The sequence below is a fragment of the Corvus kubaryi genome, unplaced genomic scaffold, assembly GCF_017639235.1.
Source record: "Corvus kubaryi isolate FWS band 111438036 unplaced genomic scaffold, C.kubaryi_AGA036_p1.0 64991, whole genome shotgun sequence".
Classification (NCBI taxonomy): domain Eukaryota; kingdom Metazoa; phylum Chordata; class Aves; order Passeriformes; family Corvidae; genus Corvus; species Corvus kubaryi.
In genome coordinates, this window is record NW_024581672.1 from 28602 (window position 1) to 46449 (window position 17848).

At 42.3% G+C, this 17848-nt stretch overlaps 2 protein-coding genes and 1 long non-coding RNA gene across 6 annotated transcripts in view; 2 read left to right on the forward strand and 1 right to left on the reverse strand.

Annotated features, from left to right (window-relative positions):
* Positions 1-10700, forward strand: part of LOC121672825 (cyclic AMP-responsive element-binding protein 1) — a 36902-nt gene extending 26202 nt beyond the window's left edge. For both annotated transcript variants that reach the window (XM_042045726.1, XM_042045724.1), the window contains 2 exons: positions 1058-1208; positions 4114-10700. In XM_042045726.1, the coding sequence (XP_041901660.1) occupies positions 1058-1208; positions 4114-4258 (296 nt within the window). In that variant the 3' untranslated portion in view covers positions 4259-10700. The remainder of the gene's footprint in view (positions 1-1057; positions 1209-4113) is intronic.
* Positions 261-17842, reverse strand: LOC121672826 (protein N-lysine methyltransferase METTL21A-like). Of its 3 annotated transcripts, none has more exons than XM_042045729.1 (3): positions 17678-17842; positions 16353-16464; positions 261-1761 (listed from the first exon to the last, which is right to left on the reverse strand). In XM_042045729.1, exons 1-3 carry the CDS (start codon positions 17822-17824, stop codon positions 1712-1714), a joined length of 309 nt encoding a protein of 102 aa, XP_041901663.1. In that variant the 5' UTR covers positions 17825-17842; the 3' UTR covers positions 261-1711. The 3 variants fall into 3 exon arrangements, with proteins under 3 accessions (XP_041901663.1, XP_041901661.1, XP_041901662.1); XM_042045727.1 differs by lacking the exon at positions 261-1761 and adding an exon at positions 14824-15303; XM_042045728.1 differs by lacking the exons at positions 261-1761; positions 17678-17842 and adding exons at positions 14824-15303; positions 17445-17485.
* LOC121672827 lies at positions 16534-16869 on the forward strand. The gene is made up of 2 exons (XR_006019005.1): positions 16534-16708; positions 16770-16869. It is a non-coding gene; the product is annotated as an uncharacterized LOC121672827 (long non-coding RNA).
* Positions 17843-17848: the final 6 nt, after the last annotated feature.

Sequence of the window (17848 nt, forward strand, 5' to 3'; positions counted from 1 at the left end):
GCATTAAAGATAGGAGAGAAGGATGTTTGATTCTTTCTAAAAGGACACTTCAATTTATTAGTAATTTTTTCCTCTTTTCAATTGCAAGTCATAATTCCTTCCCACTGTGACTTTTGTAACTAGTCACTGAGTGAGTGACTCAATCAGTGAGTCTTGGAATCACAGAATTATTTAGGAGAGTGCCTTAAGTGATTATTTGGTCTAGCCCTCAATTTGGCAGAGCTATTTTCTCTTAGAATAAGATGTGGGGGGCTATTGTATTAAAATACATATTTTGGTTTATTAAAAATTGAGGGGTATTACAAAATTTTTTATTGAAAATAACAGCAGAAGGGTACCCCTGCTTCTGTGATTGTAAAGTAGTTCATTTGAAAGTTATCCAGTGAAGAGTTTACCAGGCATCAGTAAAAATGCATAGCAGAGAAGAATACTACTGGTGCATTGATCTTCTTTTTTGTGTTCTTAAGGACATCTAATTTCTTTAGGTGGTATTGTGGTTATTTATGAGCTCAGGCAAAATTAACACACTCCTAGATTACAATAAAGACAAGAAAAGAAAGCTAAGACCTTGCTTATTTTAGAGAAGCAATAGAGTGCGCTGTCCTCCTCTTGTGGGCATAAATACTACATTTTTTCACCTTTTTTTCTCTGCTAGATACTTACACATGCAGTTCCTCCTTTTGAAGATAGACTTTCGGAGCATAGCTAGAAAATAGTGTTGACCCCATCCTTCTCTGGAACTGCTAGAACTTCCCGAAAACCAGAGAAGTACAAAGAAATACACTGAGGGAGAAAGAAGCACAGCTATACTGCAAGACAAATCAAGCTATCAAGCACAAGTGAAGACTTCTTCAGCAGGAATGCCCAAAACCTTGCATGTATTATTAAACTAAGTGTGAGGTATCATTGATGGCCCAGATGATGGCCGTCCCTCCTGAGCTGTGGCCCAGGGTGCACGGTTAGAGAGATGACAGGTCAGAGAGGTGAATGGGTGCTCTCCACAGCACGTGTGACAGCGCTGTCACCAGACTGATCCTGTTCCCGTGTGTCCCTGTAGCTGCCTCAGGAGATGTGCAGACCTACCAGATCCGCACCGCCCCGACCAGCACCATTGCACCAGGAGTAGTCATGGCATCCTCTCCAGCACTTCCGACCCAGCCAGCAGAAGAGGCCGCGCGGAAGAGAGAAGTGCGTCTGATGAAGAACAGGCACGTATATTCACATCACTTCTTTTTTCCCAGTCAGCTCTAGTCAGGCCTGGAGTGTCAAGCACTAAGAGTCCTGATCTTTCCTAGTCATGTTATGAAATGTTTTATGAAGAATTTGCTTTTATTTAAAGATGCAAAGCAGAGATACATATCTACTAATGCCGTGTGTTGTGACTGTGAAACCTTGAGTAAAGTGTCAGACTCATTCTGTGAGGTACGTGAATTTGGTTGTTGCAATAAGGAGAAAAGTAATTGGTGAGATATTTGTATGACTGCAGATATGTTCTTACAAACACCAAGATGAGTTGCTTTTTTGGAGTTACTACATTCATGTGGTTTCCTTTCCTGGATTCTTTCCCTTAGCCTCCTGCATGCATTCTCCTTGCTGCTGGCCCACGTGTGCTCTTCGTGAGTACTTTCTTGATTGTCTCACTTGGTCTTTCAGCTGCTCTGGGTTTTCTCCTCCAGGGGCAGAAAGGCTCAAGCAAAGGCTAAACGAGCAGCTATTCCTTTTGACTGAAGTCTTGTGGAGCCAGTCGTAGCAGCAGACAGGCTGAAAGAAAGATAGAGAAGACTTGATTCTGTAGGATTCAGCTTGTGAGGAGGAACAGCTAAGCTTACATAGTGGGAGTGGGTGGAGGTAGCAAAGGAAGGGAGCAGTAGGGAGAAGGTGGGCACGATGTTCCTGAAGTCTGTTACTGTCGGAGTGGGAAGGGGTGGGCCTGAACTGACCCATCACATCAAGCTTTAAACTCTTATCCACAGGCCACAGATTGGAGCCTGTGTGTTGTACTGTAACACTGGGAACACAGTGCTTCCCACCCTTCTGAGCAGGGGAAGCCCCCTGAGAGCCTTGTTAACTTCATCTGTCAGTCCGAAAAAACTGATGTTCACAAAAAAACCAGGTTCATTTATCTTCTCTAGGTTGCTGTGCTGTGAACACAATAGAAACTTACTTGAGCAGACCCAGTGCTTATTCGAGGGGCTTTAATGAAGGAAATAATGCTGAACAGCAGAGTTCACTTTTTTAAAAGGTTTTTGTTCTCCCTTTTTATATAGTTTTCTCCTACGAGTGAATAGTAGATAGTAGATACCACCCTTTCAGGCTCTGCATTTGAAAAAAATTTAATTAGGATCACAGAATACCCTCATTTAATCATCAGTCTTACTCTAGTAAAAGAAAGCTTTTGTGTTTGTGAAAGCCAAGAAAAACAATGGGGAATTACCCCACTTGAGTTAAATCGACAGCTTTTGCAACAGTATCATGTTGCATGTGGTGCTTTTAGGCTGTCTGCTTAATAGATACTTGCAAATCTAAGCTCCATAGCAAAGTGGGGAAAAAGGATAGAGAGGCAGATGGTAAGGTGGTACTTATTGGAGGATTATAGTGTAAATATTCATAGATATTATTGTGTAAATTTTCTGTATAAATTTTACATTTTTAAAGTTCTCTGCAAGTCAGTATAATTCCGGCTGTTCATAATGAACAAATAGCACACACAGACTTGAGGTGGCTTAATATACACAGCCTAAGCTGGAAAAAAGTCACAGAAAGAAAATGTTGTCACCCAAGGGGACATGTTAGTAGTTTGCACTGGGAGGCACTCCCTGATCCAGTAGTACTTAATGTTTTGGTACCAGCCCAAAATTACTTAAATTCTAAGTGTTACACTTGGCTTACTGAAGCACTGCAAGTATGTGATATTGTATTTGACAAATGAATACCTGAGTCCTTTCAGGGCTTACAGACTATGTTTTCTTCATCCTGTCTCATTTGTGGAGCTGAATTTCAAAAATTACTTAGAGGCTTCTTATCATTTAGGTCCTGGAATGCATTCTTTTTTTACAGCTACTATTTATCTAATAAGGGAAGGCACTGGGTTCTAATTTGTCCTCTCATTTCCCAGAACACTGACTGTCTCACCAGTCTGTGTAGCGTTTGCAATGAAGGGGCACACAGACTCTTATTTTTGAAGCTGTTCTGCTTTGCACCTGAAGGTTCAGGGCAAACAAGTGTGTTTATTTCCATGTGTCTGCAGAGTGCTCCTTGGACAAGTTGCACTGCAGGAGGAGAGCCCTCTGCCTGGGCTCCCATCTGCCCATGGCATTAGCCTTGTGCTTACTTTGCACATTGGTGCCATTGTGTTGCTGTGCAGGGTAGCTCCTGCCTTGGTGTTCTGCCTTCAGGATGCTCAGCAGCACATTAATACCTTTCTGGTATTTTTCACTGGTGTTCTTCGTATGTTACCAAGTTACCTACAGGCAGCTCACTCTTTACAAGCAAGACTTAGAAGTTTGACTATCTTGAGGTCTGTTTTTGGCATAGCTGACAGGGACTAAAGAATTATATGGTTCCTAGTTACTGTTTATTTTGTGATGTTTTTATTTGAGTCATTAATATTATTGCAGTGATCCAGACATCATTATTAAAATGAAAGCCTTGCTCAAGAGCAGATACACGAATGCTCTAAATAGTGCTTTTTTGCACCAGTTGATCATCTTGTTGGACTGCAGCAAAGGGAAAAGGTAAAGACTATAAAAAGCATAATAGATGATAATAAAATCAGTTAAATTATTGCAGCAGCACTTGACTCAGCCTAAAGGCTCTAATGTAAATCCTGAAAGCAAAATTTTATCACTGAATAGGATCCTTTTCTCACAGAAACAGAATTTTATTGGTGCTGTCTTACTGGGATCTATATGTTGAAATGATGTGTGGATCTTGAGTTTTTGTGATTTGTGAGGAGCAGTTATGAACTCGGTATTTTTTCCTCACTTGCATTTCTTAACAATACCTCCATATGCTGAAAATGGCAGTACTAGTAAAGGTTTGCCTGAAAGCAGTTAAGTAGCCCATGTCTGCAAATGATTGTTCTGGGTTTCAATGGCCTTTTTTGCTTTGCAGAGAGGCAGCACGTGAATGTCGCAGGAAGAAAAAGGAATATGTGAAATGTCTAGAAAATCGAGTGGCTGTGCTTGAAAACCAAAACAAGACACTGATTGAGGAGTTGAAAGCACTTAAGGACCTTTACTGCCACAAATCAGATTAATTTTGGATTCTCATTTTCACTTGTCCAGTTGGGATAGAGACTGGTTCTGGCTATACCCAGAAAGACAAAGTAAACTTTTTATTTTCTAAACATTTCTTTTTTTCTATGCGCAAAACTGCCTGAAGCAACTACAGAATATACTTCATCTGTGCTTTGCATCAAACTGTGAATGTTCAAGTACTTGCCTCCACTTCTCCCCTTACAAGATGAATTTCATCATCAATCTCAGCGTGAAGAAGAAGAAGAACAGGCTTCTTTCTCATCTCCCGATCCTCTTCAAGGAGTAACAGTGGTCACTTGGGAAGTTACTGTGGGGAGGGTCCTTTTGTAAAGATGTCAAGAATTTGTGCTGAGCTCTTTCCATTGCCTTAGAGACAGAACCATCCCAGCCTCTTGGTCCAGACAACTGTGGGCCGCATAGGTGGAGCATGCATAGTACAATGAAGCAGCAATGGTTGCCAAATTGGTTTCACACATTCACGATAAACTGTACAGACACACGGCTAAGCAGCATGCCAAACAAAGGGCGCTTCACTGTCACGTTCTTGGTGTGGAGATAACAGACCTTTTTCAAACTAGCCCAGGAGGGGGGTTGATTTGCAATCTCTATTAAGCCCTCCTGGACTAGTAAAACCTTCTCCATACCTCATAAACAAATGCATTGAAATGAGCTTCACTGGTCAGTTGTTGCTTCTCATAGCTTATGTGTGCACGTGCATTCAGCATTCTGAATGCACAGAAAACAGACACCAACTTCATAGGATATAGGTTGGGAAATTATATTTGGATGGGAAAGAAAATAATTTTTAAAAAGATGCAATAGTGATGTTCTGAAAACAGTCACATAGTAAGCAGGGGTAACACATGAAAGCACTACCTATTTGTATGCAGAACAACTAAGCAGTTGAAGCATGGCCAACGCCACTTAAGTACTCCCTGATGACAGTATGGTCTGTGTCCCAAGTCCTCTCAAGCAATGAGGTTGTTTTTATTTCCCTACCACTGTCTTACGCAATGGAAATTATTGTACTCAATAGAAATATCAGCCTGGTTTGCTAAATTCTTTTTCAAACTTTGAGGTTGCCTTCTATACATAAATTAAATTGCAGTATGACAACTACTAGGACAATCTCAAATATTAAAGAGGACTTCAAACACAAATATTCCAACTCTGCTTTGCAAGGGACAACACTGATTATTTGAACCTGGCCAGGTTAGCTAAACTCTTAATTTATTTGGGGTATTTTTTCATGGTAAGGGTCAGATTTACTGAGTAATCTATTCCTGCAACTAAAATTACTCATGTGCCTCAGATGTTTGCAAGATCAATTTTTTTTCTGTGCACTGAGGAACTGTGATCTTCCCCAGATTTATGATGTTAAAAAAGGTAGTTCATATTTAAAAAAACTCTGTACTATGCATTAGGACTTGAAAAGAATCATGCTCAAAAGGAACCAAAAAAGAACGTCAAGAAGTTGTCAAAAAGAATGTGTCCAAAAGAATCATGTGTGGTTTGTGTACTGGCCCTCTGAAGCCAGGCTCTCACTATGCTAACTTGGGTCATTTGATGGAGTAAGTTTACTTTGGTCTTCTGGTCAAACTTCTATGTATAGAAACATGGGTAAGGCTCTGGTCTATACTAATGCCTTGCCTAGCAGAGTATTAGCTAATATTTTTTCCCATTCACTCTGTCTGTTTTTAAGATAAATTTCACACACAAGCTTCTAAAAGGTTATACAATCAGTGTGACGTTACAAGAAAAATACTTGGAACACTCTGGGCAGTTGAGTCTCAAACACCTAAGCAGTATTAAAAGTTCTAGATTTCTCATTTGAGAGGGCATTCAGTTTCCAAGAGACTTAATTTAAAAGGAGCAGGGCTAAACTTACAGCATTATTGTTAAATCTAGAGTTATCAAGAATTTCAAATTACATTTGTATTTCAAGAAGAGAACATAAATATCAGAAATATGACGTAATTTCACAAGTTTTGTGGGGGTTTATAAATGGTCTATTTTTATCTGCCATAGAGAGTTGATTTTTGTGTTTTTATTTAATGGGAAATGAATCTATTAGTTAGCAATGCAAATTTAAAGAAGACCCTAAGTTCTCAGCAGTGCTTTTATAAAAATTATCTGATTCTTAAAATTGGTGAATACAAATACATAAAACGGTTACATTTTCCAGAACTAGTACTGAAGCAGAAATGTTGATAATGCAGGAGTCATTCTTGTAAAACATGAAGCTCATGGTGGCCTCATTTGCAATTGCATGGAATGGTTCCTCCAGCTTTGAGAAACACAGAAGAGGCTGTCTATGCCCACATTAAGGCTGTTTCTTTTGTAGAACATCTGTTTGCAACAACATGAGGTTTTGCTGTGAACCTGAGCAGGGCAAGCTGGGCTCTGAGGGCTGTCTAGTGGGTAATAAACACTGCCTAGAGCTTGCTGATAATCACTGGCCACAAAGCCTGGGGGCTGAATGGGCATGGGAGCCTAAAACAGTGCCCGGGTGGGGTTCTCCTAATACAGAGTTGGTGCAAATTTGTGTGGCAGTGAGCGGAGAGCTGTGTTACCAGTTTGTCTGTGTGTGGTCTCCAAGTGGCCTGCTGTGGTTTTAGCCTAGACTTCATTAGCAAATAAAGTTTCGCTAAGAAAAAGAATGTAATTTAAAGTACATAGGGGTCTGCAAGAATCTTATTTGTGCTGCACTGAGGATTTAGGGACACAAATTTATTTAATGAAAATTATAAATTACAGTAATAAAAAATGTATTAGACCAAGTACAGGGCTGGCTAGGCTACCCATACATGCTTTACTATTCATATTGACCCAAAAAGGGAAAGAATATGACACAGGAATCCATTCCTATGTTATTTACCAAGTAGTGAGGTTGGGGTAATAAGCTTCTATAAACTAAGGCCATTTGGAAGTAGGATGTAAATTATGCTGACAAGGGGGAGGGAGGATTAGTTTTATATCTCACGGTTGTGAGTTTTCAAGAACTGATAGCCTGTTTTACCTGAAGAGAGGGTTAGAAAGGGCTAGATCCATTATGTTCATAATAAACAAGAATTGGTTTGAAATATAATTTTTGTAATGTCATTATTTTGCAAAACAACAGCACCAATCAGGCAGTTCAGATATTGTCAAAGGTGCTCTTTTAATTTAGATATTCTTGGAAAATACATATGTATAATATATGTACATATATATATATATATACACACAGTATATAATCTACAGCTCTGAGAGCTTTTAAGTCAGGAATGCTGAGTATTATAGTATATGGAGGTCAGAAAAAGAATTTTTACTTTTCTGTGTGTGTCTGGGTGTGTGTGGATGTGTGTGTGTGTGTGAAAGCTTCCCCTCACCCCAGTAGCTCTGGGCTGCGTTATTCTAGCGCTTATTACTGATTTGTTTTGTGCTGTTTCTCAGTTATCCATTTTCAATAATTTTATTTCATCTTTCGTGGCTTTTGTGAGGCTTATTTTTTATTGATGAAGATTTTTGAAATTACATAAACAGTTGTTTTACAACCACCACCACCCAGAGTAATTCACTTTCGTGCTTTTTTTCTCTTTGGCAGCTATATATCAAAGGCAAAACATTTGGAAAAGTTATTAAGGTGTTATTTTCTAAAGGAACCACTGGTAAGACTTGTGTTTTCCTCCTGGGGTGGTGGCAACGCATTCTTACTACGGCAGCAATTTCACCAGCACTGGGTAGTTGCCGGCACCGTTGCTTGTATCCAAAAGCACAATTTTAGCCTGTTGTGCTCGTCAGGACTGCTCAGACACCTGTAGGTCGGGCTGGCCTGTAGTTGTTGGCATTTGCATTGTAGATCACTGTCTTCTCTGGTACTTGTACATCGGTCAGAAAATTGGTGGGGTGTTTGGAATCATAAAGAGGCTCAGGAAAAAAAAAAAGATATAATAAGGAAAAACAGCCCTGATAGTTTCTGACCTGAATTTGCACCGCAGGTTGCTTTTTTTAAATCTGGGCTTCCAGTAAACTGTAGCAGAAAGTTAGTTCTGTTAGTGAAAACCAGCACCTGCTTTTTTATTTTTATTTTTTCATTTATGGTAGACAGTGCTTTTTGTGGTTTAAAGACAAGTCCACCCATCAAAGCAAGTTCAATATCAGTGGTTGCAAATCTATGACAGTTCATAGAGGATTTAATTGATTTTCTAAGACCTTGTTTTTATTTTAATTTTTGCACCCTGGAGCCTGGTTAGTGATGTAACATTTGCCAATGATCCAACCAAAAGGTCATGTATTTATTTTTGTTACACTATGTTCTTTGTAAATGCTTAATTAAAATGTGCACTTTTAAAAAAAAAAGAAAACAAAAAACCCCAAACAAAATACAGAGAACAAAATTTAAGATAAATTTGGTTTGTTTGAGAAGATTTCTGGCATAATTGTTGTAATCCTGCTGCCTGGACACAATTCGCTCCTCTCCCCAGCAGTTGACTCCTTCTGTGATTTAACTTGCAGATCAGCACCTGGTGCCCAGCAGGCATTGCTTCAGAAGGGCAGGAGAGCTGAAGGGGCAAGAATCAAGCGTGTGGTGTCTCAGAGCAGTATGTAGAGGATGGATGTGAAATTATTTTTAGAGTAGAACTAGTTCAGTGATCCCATGTGGGAAAAGGATGTTAATTTGGAAGGAAGGCTAAACTATTTTTCAGCCACTTTATTCCTCTTTTCTTAATTTGAGATTTGTCTGCAGATTTTACAAGCTGCATTCCAAGAAAATGAATCAAAAGGCTTTCCAATAATTTGACACCAGGAAGTAAAGGTACACTGACAATGTGTCACCCTGCTTGAAAAGCACAACCACCTTTCTTTTGCAGGAATATTGATAATTCAACTATAACCCTGAAGTCTGTCACTGTGAGCAGGTTTTAAAAAGCATACAGTACATTGATGGTTCTTTGTCGTCTGTCTGGGAACCTTTTTCTGAGCTGTGTAATTTGCTAGCTGTAAAGGACACAATTTTACAGAAGCCTGAATGTATCCTGAAGCTCAGTTGGTCTGGAAGGAGCCAGATTGGTGAGAGAGGGTGCTGAAATCCACCTACTGTGTGCTTGTGACAGGTTCAGGTCTGCAGATAGATAGGCTTAAGCCTGTGCATCTTTGGGGAAAAGGGACCAGATCCAGGTGGTAAAGAGGGTCTGCATTTCAAGTGTTTTGCCTTGGAATGTGTTTTTAAATGTATTTAAGCTGTGGCCTGCAAAGAGATGTGCTTGGGCTGATTTGCATAGCACAAATTGAAGAGAGTGACCTGTTTGCTTTCTGGCACTGCAAGTGCAGGTTTGTGACTTGCTCTGTGGTGAGTTCAGGGCTCGCTTTCAGCAGGAGAGGCAGGAGCAGTCAGCTGTCCTCAGGAGCTGTGTGCTGGCAGGGAAAGGGCCAGGGCCAGGCTGGAATGACCCATGGCTGGCACACTCCATAAGCTGAGTGTTCGTGCACTCAGGACTCGAGCAGTCGGTTCACTCAGCCTCAGCTGCGTATTTCTCTAAATGAGGGGATAGCTGAGTGAGAGCATGGGGAAGGCAGGCCTTGAGCCAGTCATGTATCTGGAAATGGCCACTCTTACGAACTAAGGACGTTTGGGTGCTTTCCACAAGGTATGTTTTATCCAGGTGCCACTCCATTTTTTGTGTGTTTAATTACATTTATTTATATGAAAACATTAATTTTAAAAAGTTCTACAACTTCAAGTTTATATGAGATTTGAAACTGTGCTGCTTATAATGGATTTCTTGGGATGGGAACAGGGCAAGAAGAGGTGCTAGTTGGCAGCCAACCCCTCCACTGACTTTGATCCACAGATTGCTTGTTCAGTTCAAAACCAAGTTGTTTCTACTCTGGATTTATAATTTGAAATTGTTTTGAAACAATGTTTTTCAGGGAAGCTTCCAGAGCGAGGGTTATTATTCTCCCTTTGTAGTGTAAGCTGGAAAGAGTATGTTCACCTCATCTGCATTTCTGATTCTTTACCCAAACCATGTCAGCACAGAGCAGGGTATTTGAGCTTGACTCCCACATACTTGTGGAAGTTAAAAGACTAAATGAAAATCCATTATTGGGGGGAAATAAATTCTTTTTTACATCTCCCCAAAAATCTAGAAACATCCCTGTTGTGTTCTGTTCCTTTTTTTTTTTTTTTTTTTTTTATTTTTTTTTTGTGCTTTATCTGTGTTTAAAAAAAATGTACTGGGTTATAATGCATTTTATTAACACTATGTACATATTAGCTGCTTTGTGTTTCAGAATGGTAGTAATTGCTTTGTATATTAAAGTGATTCTTGTGAATTTGTGAATTATTGTCATAAAGAAGTGCTTTTTCTTACTGTAACCTTTGTGGTATAAACTGTCATAACTCCCTTTTTACACAAACATTTATGTGCAGTCACATAAACATGCTTTAAAAAACTCTACAAAGTCTCTTTTTTGAGCAGGATGTTCCATTTACACTAAATTTAGTGGCAAATGGTAGGTAGAGGAATATGGGAAAAGGTGTATTTTGAGCAGTCTATGGTGTCCTCTCAATCTCTGGCCTGCCCTAAGTATTCATAAGGTATTCTCCCCAAAGAGAAGGCTTTTTTAATCTTAATTGAATTAGATTAGTCAGAGGTTAAGTCCTGAAAAACAAAGTTTCTCTTCCTCCTGATATTTTTAAACCTGCCTTCAGTATCCATTCTGGTGGCAGTTCTGTTGTTTAATAATGTCTGAAAGGCTTACACCTTTCACAGTTTAAGTGTGCTGCATGTCTCACTTTTAAGCATTCCTGTAAACCATGTACTACTGATCTTAATAACAGAACAGAGACAGAAGGCAGCAAACACTGCACGGATCGCAACCCTATTATGTAATCTGCAAGGCTGGATCCAAATACTGGGATGGAAGCCAGGAGAGAGAACAAATTCAGCACGGAGGTAAACACACCTCCAGTGAAATCAAGGGGAAGCAGTAAGGTCAGCTCATTACAGCTGGGATTTTGTAGGTTTTTTTAATGCCATTCGTGTTCTTGCTCAGAAAAATCTCCAGTAATGAGGGAGAATCCCAAGCAGGGGTTAGTCCCTGAGATGAAAATGCAGTTTGGCTTGAATTTTGCACTGAAAAGAACTGGGTAACACAGGTCCCTGTGTAGTCCACTGGTAAACCTCATTCTTCTGACACTGCTGTACCTTAAAGCTCTTTGTCCATAAGATGCAGAGCTGAATCTCATACTATGTATCTTAAGATCAATCAAACACTACCTTAGTTGCAATGACATTTCAGAAAAGTTTGTTTTCTTGCAAAATGGCATGTTTCAGGGATGGTTTCTCAGTCCCACACCATGACTGTGTCTTACCTGGTCACTGTTCTGTGGCTTGGACCTACTCCCTAGAGTGAGTGAATTTCTCAGGAGACAATTTGTGCATTGCCCCACTACTCAGGGACACATGCCAAACACAGCCTTCCTACAGACGAGCTCAGATCACCTGTTACAAAACAGGACCAGTGCAATGGAACCACCCAAAGGAGAGTGGGATTCTCTAGTGCTGGGATGAACAGGGTGACAGAAAGTGCTTGGGCAGGGTGTTAGTATCAATTGCCAGACAGCTGCTGGCAACAGCTGTTGTCATGCATCATCTCATACTAGAGCAGGAGCTCCCGTGGGAGCCGTGGGTTGGGACACTGGAGTTTGCAGGTGTCAATGCAGAGGGCTGCTCTCTTTGCTCACTCACCAGCAGTTACATCTCTGCTACTTCTGTCCTGCGCGCCTGGCGTGATTCACTCATGGCCTGACTCACTCCTGACCTCTCCCTGAAGGTAAGTGTGATGGGAATACAAAAAACCTGTGAAGCCCTGCCTGGGACAACAGAAGGCAGCGCTCACTGCCTGGTGCACGTGGGTGTCAGCACTGCCCAGGAGGGATGGACTGCAGGTTTCAGCTGAGTTACTGTTACCAGGGTTGATGCCTGCCCCTAAACACTGTACCTTTAAATGCAACCACAACTGACACATACATGGTTGTGGCCTAACTGCAATATTCCTGGATCTGGTCTCCTAAATCTAACAACCTGCACCCCAGCAGCAGTCAGAGAAGGTGTCCCCTTGGGGGTGCCACTTGCTGGGCTGGGGAAGGGCCACCAAGAGCTCAGCTCTGCAGGTCAGGGGCAAGGCACTCACCTGAGCTGCCAGTGCCATCTCGTGCTTTTCTCCAGAATTATTTATGGGCAGTAGCATCACTTCAGCCTTCAAACATACTCCCTTGGGTGTGCATACAGCTGCTGGGTAACAGCAGCGTGGCAAAAGAAGCCAAGCCTGGTCTCCACTGGCACATGCCTGCTCTGGCAGGATGGCTGGGCTGTAACAGCAGCAATGGGAAATCTGACACTGAAAACTTGACAAGTAGAAAGAGATGGAATTAAACTGATTTGTTTTAAAAGTACAAAACTGTTTCTAACACTAACGTCAAAACAAGGCCTGGGGCAAAGCCCCCTTCTTCGAAGTGTGTAGGTTGCTGCACCAGGCTTTATTCTGTGCTGTATTCTGTGCTATTTGAGCAGGCTTTTTAGCATGTTCCTGCTATGGCAACAGTGCAAGCTGCTATGGCTGTCAGTACTGCAGGCTCCAGCCTCCTGTGAGGGCCGAGCATGGCCAGGCTTTTCCCGCAGAAAAGTTCCCTTGGGCACTGACGAGCCCAGGCACCAGCACACGGCTTTCTGCCAGCTCCAGCCCGAGGGGAGCCTGAGCTACAGATGAGCCTAATGCCTAATCCCAGATGAGCCTGGAGACAAGGAAACACCAGTGGGGAGGAAAAGGAATAGGAGAGGTGAGAACTTATAGCCACACTCCAAAAACTAGAGCCAGAGAGAGTGGGGAGAGCTCATAATTCTTTTCAACTATTGCTCACCAAGCTGATAGGACAGAAGAAGCTACACCTAACACATGAGAGCTCATCTCATGATCTGTTTTCAATTAAAGGTGCTGTCTTCCTTTCCCCAAACTGACTTCAACTCGTTTCAGGCTGCGAATTCCCAGCCAGCCGCCTAAGAACTGTTTTAGTGACACCATGTGGCTTCTGAGGATACTGTTACACCAAGTGATTCAGAGCAGCAACTCCCAGACTGGGTCCGAAGCCAAGCAAGGAACTTTGCTGAGAACATGCAAGACGTGCCACGGATGAAGCACAAACCTTAATGGTAAATGTGTCATTTCCAGATTACAGTCAGTACTGCACTTCTGGTCCACTGACCAGGAAGTATGATGGGAGCAGAAATGACATAAAGTTCCAAAATGTCCATGGCCCAAAGCAGCTGCTGCTTTGTTCTGCTGTTGCCAGTGCCAAAGACAAGCACATGCTCCAAGTCTGAGCCTGCCCTGAGGCTTTTTGAGTTTAAGTTTAAAGCAAAAAAGCTCCACATCCACACACACAAAAAAAGTAGTAAAGCAATTCCTGCGTTTAGATATGTAGATATCTTCTGTTCACCCATTGTTTTCATCAGTTTCATCCTTCCACCACTAGAAAGAGAAGGAAGTCTGCTGCTGGTGTGAGCTGGACTCCCAGACCTTGCGGGATAAACACACAGATGTATTTTACAAGCTCAAGGTATGAAATCTGTTACTCAGGACAATGTCTTAACTACCACTGTGCACTGAAAGCACACTGAAATCTAGACACTGCCCCAAGGTCCCAAGTAATGCAAGAGTAAGTACATCCCCGGCTACAGAGGCTTTACAGAGCACCCTCCTTTCCTAAAACACAGCTCTCAGAGACAGAGGGAGCACAAACAAAGGCACAAAGTAGAACATTATCTAACAGTACTTTGAGAGTCAAGGACTGATTTGATATTTTAAGAACAACTTGAATCTCCTTGTTGCACTTTCTTGGTGGCACATGTGCATGTGTATCTCCTCCAAGGAGCCTTGATCTGTGTGAGCAAACTTGTCAGGGACAACTCAGAAACCACAACTGTTTTGGTACTGCAGGCGTAGCCCACTCACTTGCAAGTCAGGTAAAAATTGATTTCTAAGCTGGCTTACTTGGCAATCCCTGCTCCCAGTGCCCCTCCAGATCTTGTTCTTCGTTTCACTGTGCCTCTTCAGTGCAGCAGTGACAGCAATAGAACAACTTTATAGCATCTGCCTTTGATTCTTTTTGCCCTTTAAGTGGTTTCTTTTACCACAACTTCTAAGATGCAGAAGTCCTGAAGAGTTAAAGCATTTAGAGCTGGAGCATTAGCTTTTATTTCACCCGCTCTTACTCTTCAGGAGTTAAGGAAGTGGTAAAGGGAAAAACCCCACTGTAATCTCTTTAAGTTTTCCCCAGAAGTTGTGTGGTTTGATTTCAAACAAGATACCTTTTGACATAACAATTTTGGTGCAGAAGATTTCTGCAACTTAAATCAGTTTAAAAAGTTACATTTGATAAAAAGAGTGGAACACCCTATACAACTCTACTCAGAAATGAAGCAGAGGTTCAATATGCAGAATGATCCTTGCTGTATCAGACCAAGAGATCAGTCAAGACCATCAGAACAAGAAGACAGTGAAATAACACAACTGCAACTTCATGCTTAGGAACGAGTGTATTGAGTAGAAACAAAGGGAAGAATTGAACAGCATCCGTGGGTTATTAACAAAGCACAGAGTCAAAAGTCATCCTTGCGACTACCCCTCTGTGCTTTGTAGATATGAACATCCTTACTGGAATCATAATGGACCTCGTATACAGAGAAACGGTCTCTCAGCATCTTCAAGAACTTGAGATCCCGTTCATAGCGGATACGACAGGAAAGAAGAATCACAGTTTGCTCTGAGCACAGGTGCTCCAGCGTCTGAAGCAGTTCTGCAAATGTTTCTTCCAAATAAACAATGTCTGCACCCAGGACGAAGTCAAATGCTCCTGGAGGGAAGTTATCCAGGTCTTTTCCCCATGTCAGCTCCTTCACCACAGCTCTGGGACGTAGTTCAGGGGGTAAGTTTGCCTGCACGTTTGACTCCAGGAACTCCAGTGCTGCCGCCCTGTCTGTGATGGTAACACGGGCACCTAAGGGGGACAGGAGGACACGGCTCACACTAACAGTCCATGTCCCTCAGTACAGCATGTGGAATACAATGCTCTAACTCCAGCAGGCTCCTTAGTTCCTGTTAAACATTAACAGCTCCCCTGAGCTGCTTGATTAAAAACAAGCAAACAAAAGAACATAACAAGCAAACCGCCCCTCCTCCATCTACAGACATCCTACCCTTCATCAGTCACTTAAGAATATAAAGTGTACTCTACATGAAGATTAAGTTGGGTAGGGGGAAAAAGCATGTTTTCTGGTGCTTTTTCCTAATGCATGAAAGTCAAGGAGTTACTTTTAGCCTTTCCATAGTAACAAAAGAATAAATTACAGGGGTTGTTACAATTAACCTGCTCCAATTCCATATTTTTCTCTAGGAGAGAGGCGGCTAGAGAGCCTCTTTCACAGGTCAGACAAAAGTTGTGCCTGTGTGATTTTGCATGGCATGACTGTATTTTGTCAAACTGCTTTGTTTCTATTATTTCAATAGGCACCTTTCAGAGCCATTAGAGCATTGAATTACAAAGTTAACCTGGGAAAGATAGCACAAATTTAACATAGTACCCAGTTTCAGCCACAGACAGATCAGCAGCAAATCACTTCACTTCTCCATGCCCTGGCTTCCCTGTCTGCAAGACAGGCTAATGCAAGGCTTATGCAGGCTCAGAGTGGTTTCTGTCTGTGGCTCTAACTGCATCCGAGGACAAGGGGAAGACGGGAAGCACAGCACTTGTTCCCTGGGGGGGGGAATAGCTGCAGAGCTGAATGCTGCTGAGCTGCCTGCCATGGCAACAGGCGTCAGCCTTAACAGGGTCCCGCCATAAAGTAAACTGCAGTGGCACCATCACTACAACAAATATCGCAGCAGGCTCTCAAGGCTAACAAGGAAGGAAGATGACTCAGAGAAGAACCATCACAGTTCACACATGCAGCTTTGGTGCTCACTTCTATACCAGGCATGTACATGTAGAAAGGCCAGTTTTACTACAGTTGTGAATTGCTTTAAATCAGACAACAAAAAAGCCCTTACCTAGTAATGTGACCACTATTCCCAGCAATCCAGTTCCAGCTCCCAGCTCAATCACAGACCGATCCCTGAGATCAATGCCTTCCATCTCCAGATAAGCACACAGGACAACAGCCTAAGCCAAGAGACAAAGGCAGTTAAGCACAGGGCTCATTTCAGTCATACTGAATACAAGGTTTCTGGTTTAACCTGAGAGAGAAGGTTATGGGAAGGGTCAGGTGCTTCAGGTCTGCATCAAGACTTTGTTGAGCCCTTCTCTGCCTCCTGTGTGCACATGTAGTCTTTTTACGTTTTATGGAAGTTTTTCATAGAGTTTTATGGAAAACTCTTACTGGCAAAAGGAAAAAAGAACCACAGAGGTTACAACTTGGATATGGTAACTGCTCCACGAATCCCCAAACGTGACAGGGGATCACAGAGGTTACAACTTGGATATGGTAACTGCTCCACGAATCCCCAAACGTGACAGGAGATAGAAAGAGTTGTATTTGGAAAGGAAAAGCTGCAGGGTTGTCAAACACAAGTAAATGAACACAGTACTGCAGAAGTCCAGAATAAGGTTTCATAGTATCTTGTATGGTATTTCAGAAGGTTTCTGCACAACTCTGGCATGCCTTCGGGAAGGATACTGGGAAAATAAAGTGGTACTTCCAGCTGGTTCTATCTAGTGTGTTATATGTAACATAGATCTTGATAAGGACCTCTCCCCACAGCAAGTTCCGTCAAAGCTGATGTCCAGAAAAGATCAGCAGCCCTGTACACCAATTCATTTAAGAAGTTTGCTAAAAATGCTATGCTTCTTCTTTTAAACTAGAGACAGAAGTGCAGTTTGTGTGTGGACTGAGATCCAACCCGATGGGAAGCCCTTGGATTCCTACAGTGAGGCTGTCAGCTGCCCTGCAGCCTCGGACCCGCCACAAACCCCTCTGTTTTGGACAGTTCTTATCCCCAAGATGAAGTTTATCAGCAGTCCTGCTTGAGGCTACAAGCAGTGGAATCCATGCTGTGCTCTGAAGGGTGCCAAGCTAACATCACCACCCACTGTAAAGAAATAGGTGAGAGTTATCCAGAATATTTCCTGTATTGGGTACTTGCCGTGCAGGGTTTAGGTTTTCCCTTGCGTTCCTGCAGGATCTCTTACGGGGGAAGAGGGAAAAATAAAACAGAGTTTAACATTTTCTTTCCTACCATTAAAAAAAAAAAAAAAAAAAAGCGCCTTCCCTTTACAATTCAACGTTAAATAATTTTCTACGGTGACTCTGAAAGCTCGGCAAGAGACACAGGAGGCCACCGAGTGCAGAAAAGCTCCGCTGGCCATGAACACCTACCGCATCCCAGACCACGGCCGCCACCCCCAGCCGCCGCCAGTCCTGCTGGAGGCGGATGGTGCGGCTGGCGAAGTGGAAGGTGGCCGAAGGCCTGTGCAGCTGCCGCGCTGCCCAGCCGCCTCCCTCCTCGTAGGGCACCATGGCCATCGCGCCGTCGGCGACCACAGCCCC

What these genes read in the sequence shown, in the direction of transcription:
- LOC121672826 (XM_042045727.1), bottom strand. Translation starts at nt 17,824, where the DNA reads ATGGCCATGGTGCCCTACGAGGAGGGAGGCGGCTGGGCAGCGCGGCAG. An exon ending in CGGCCGTGGTCTGGGATGCG is followed by an intron (nt 16,465 to 17,677) that starts GTAGGTGTTCAT and finishes CTCTTGGCTTAG; the next exon opens with GCTGTTGTCCTGTGTGCTTA. An exon ending in AATAGTGGTCACATTACTAG is followed by an intron (nt 15,304 to 16,352) that starts GTAAGGGCTTTT and finishes TGTCCCCCTTAG; the next exon opens with GTGCCCGTGTTACCATCACA.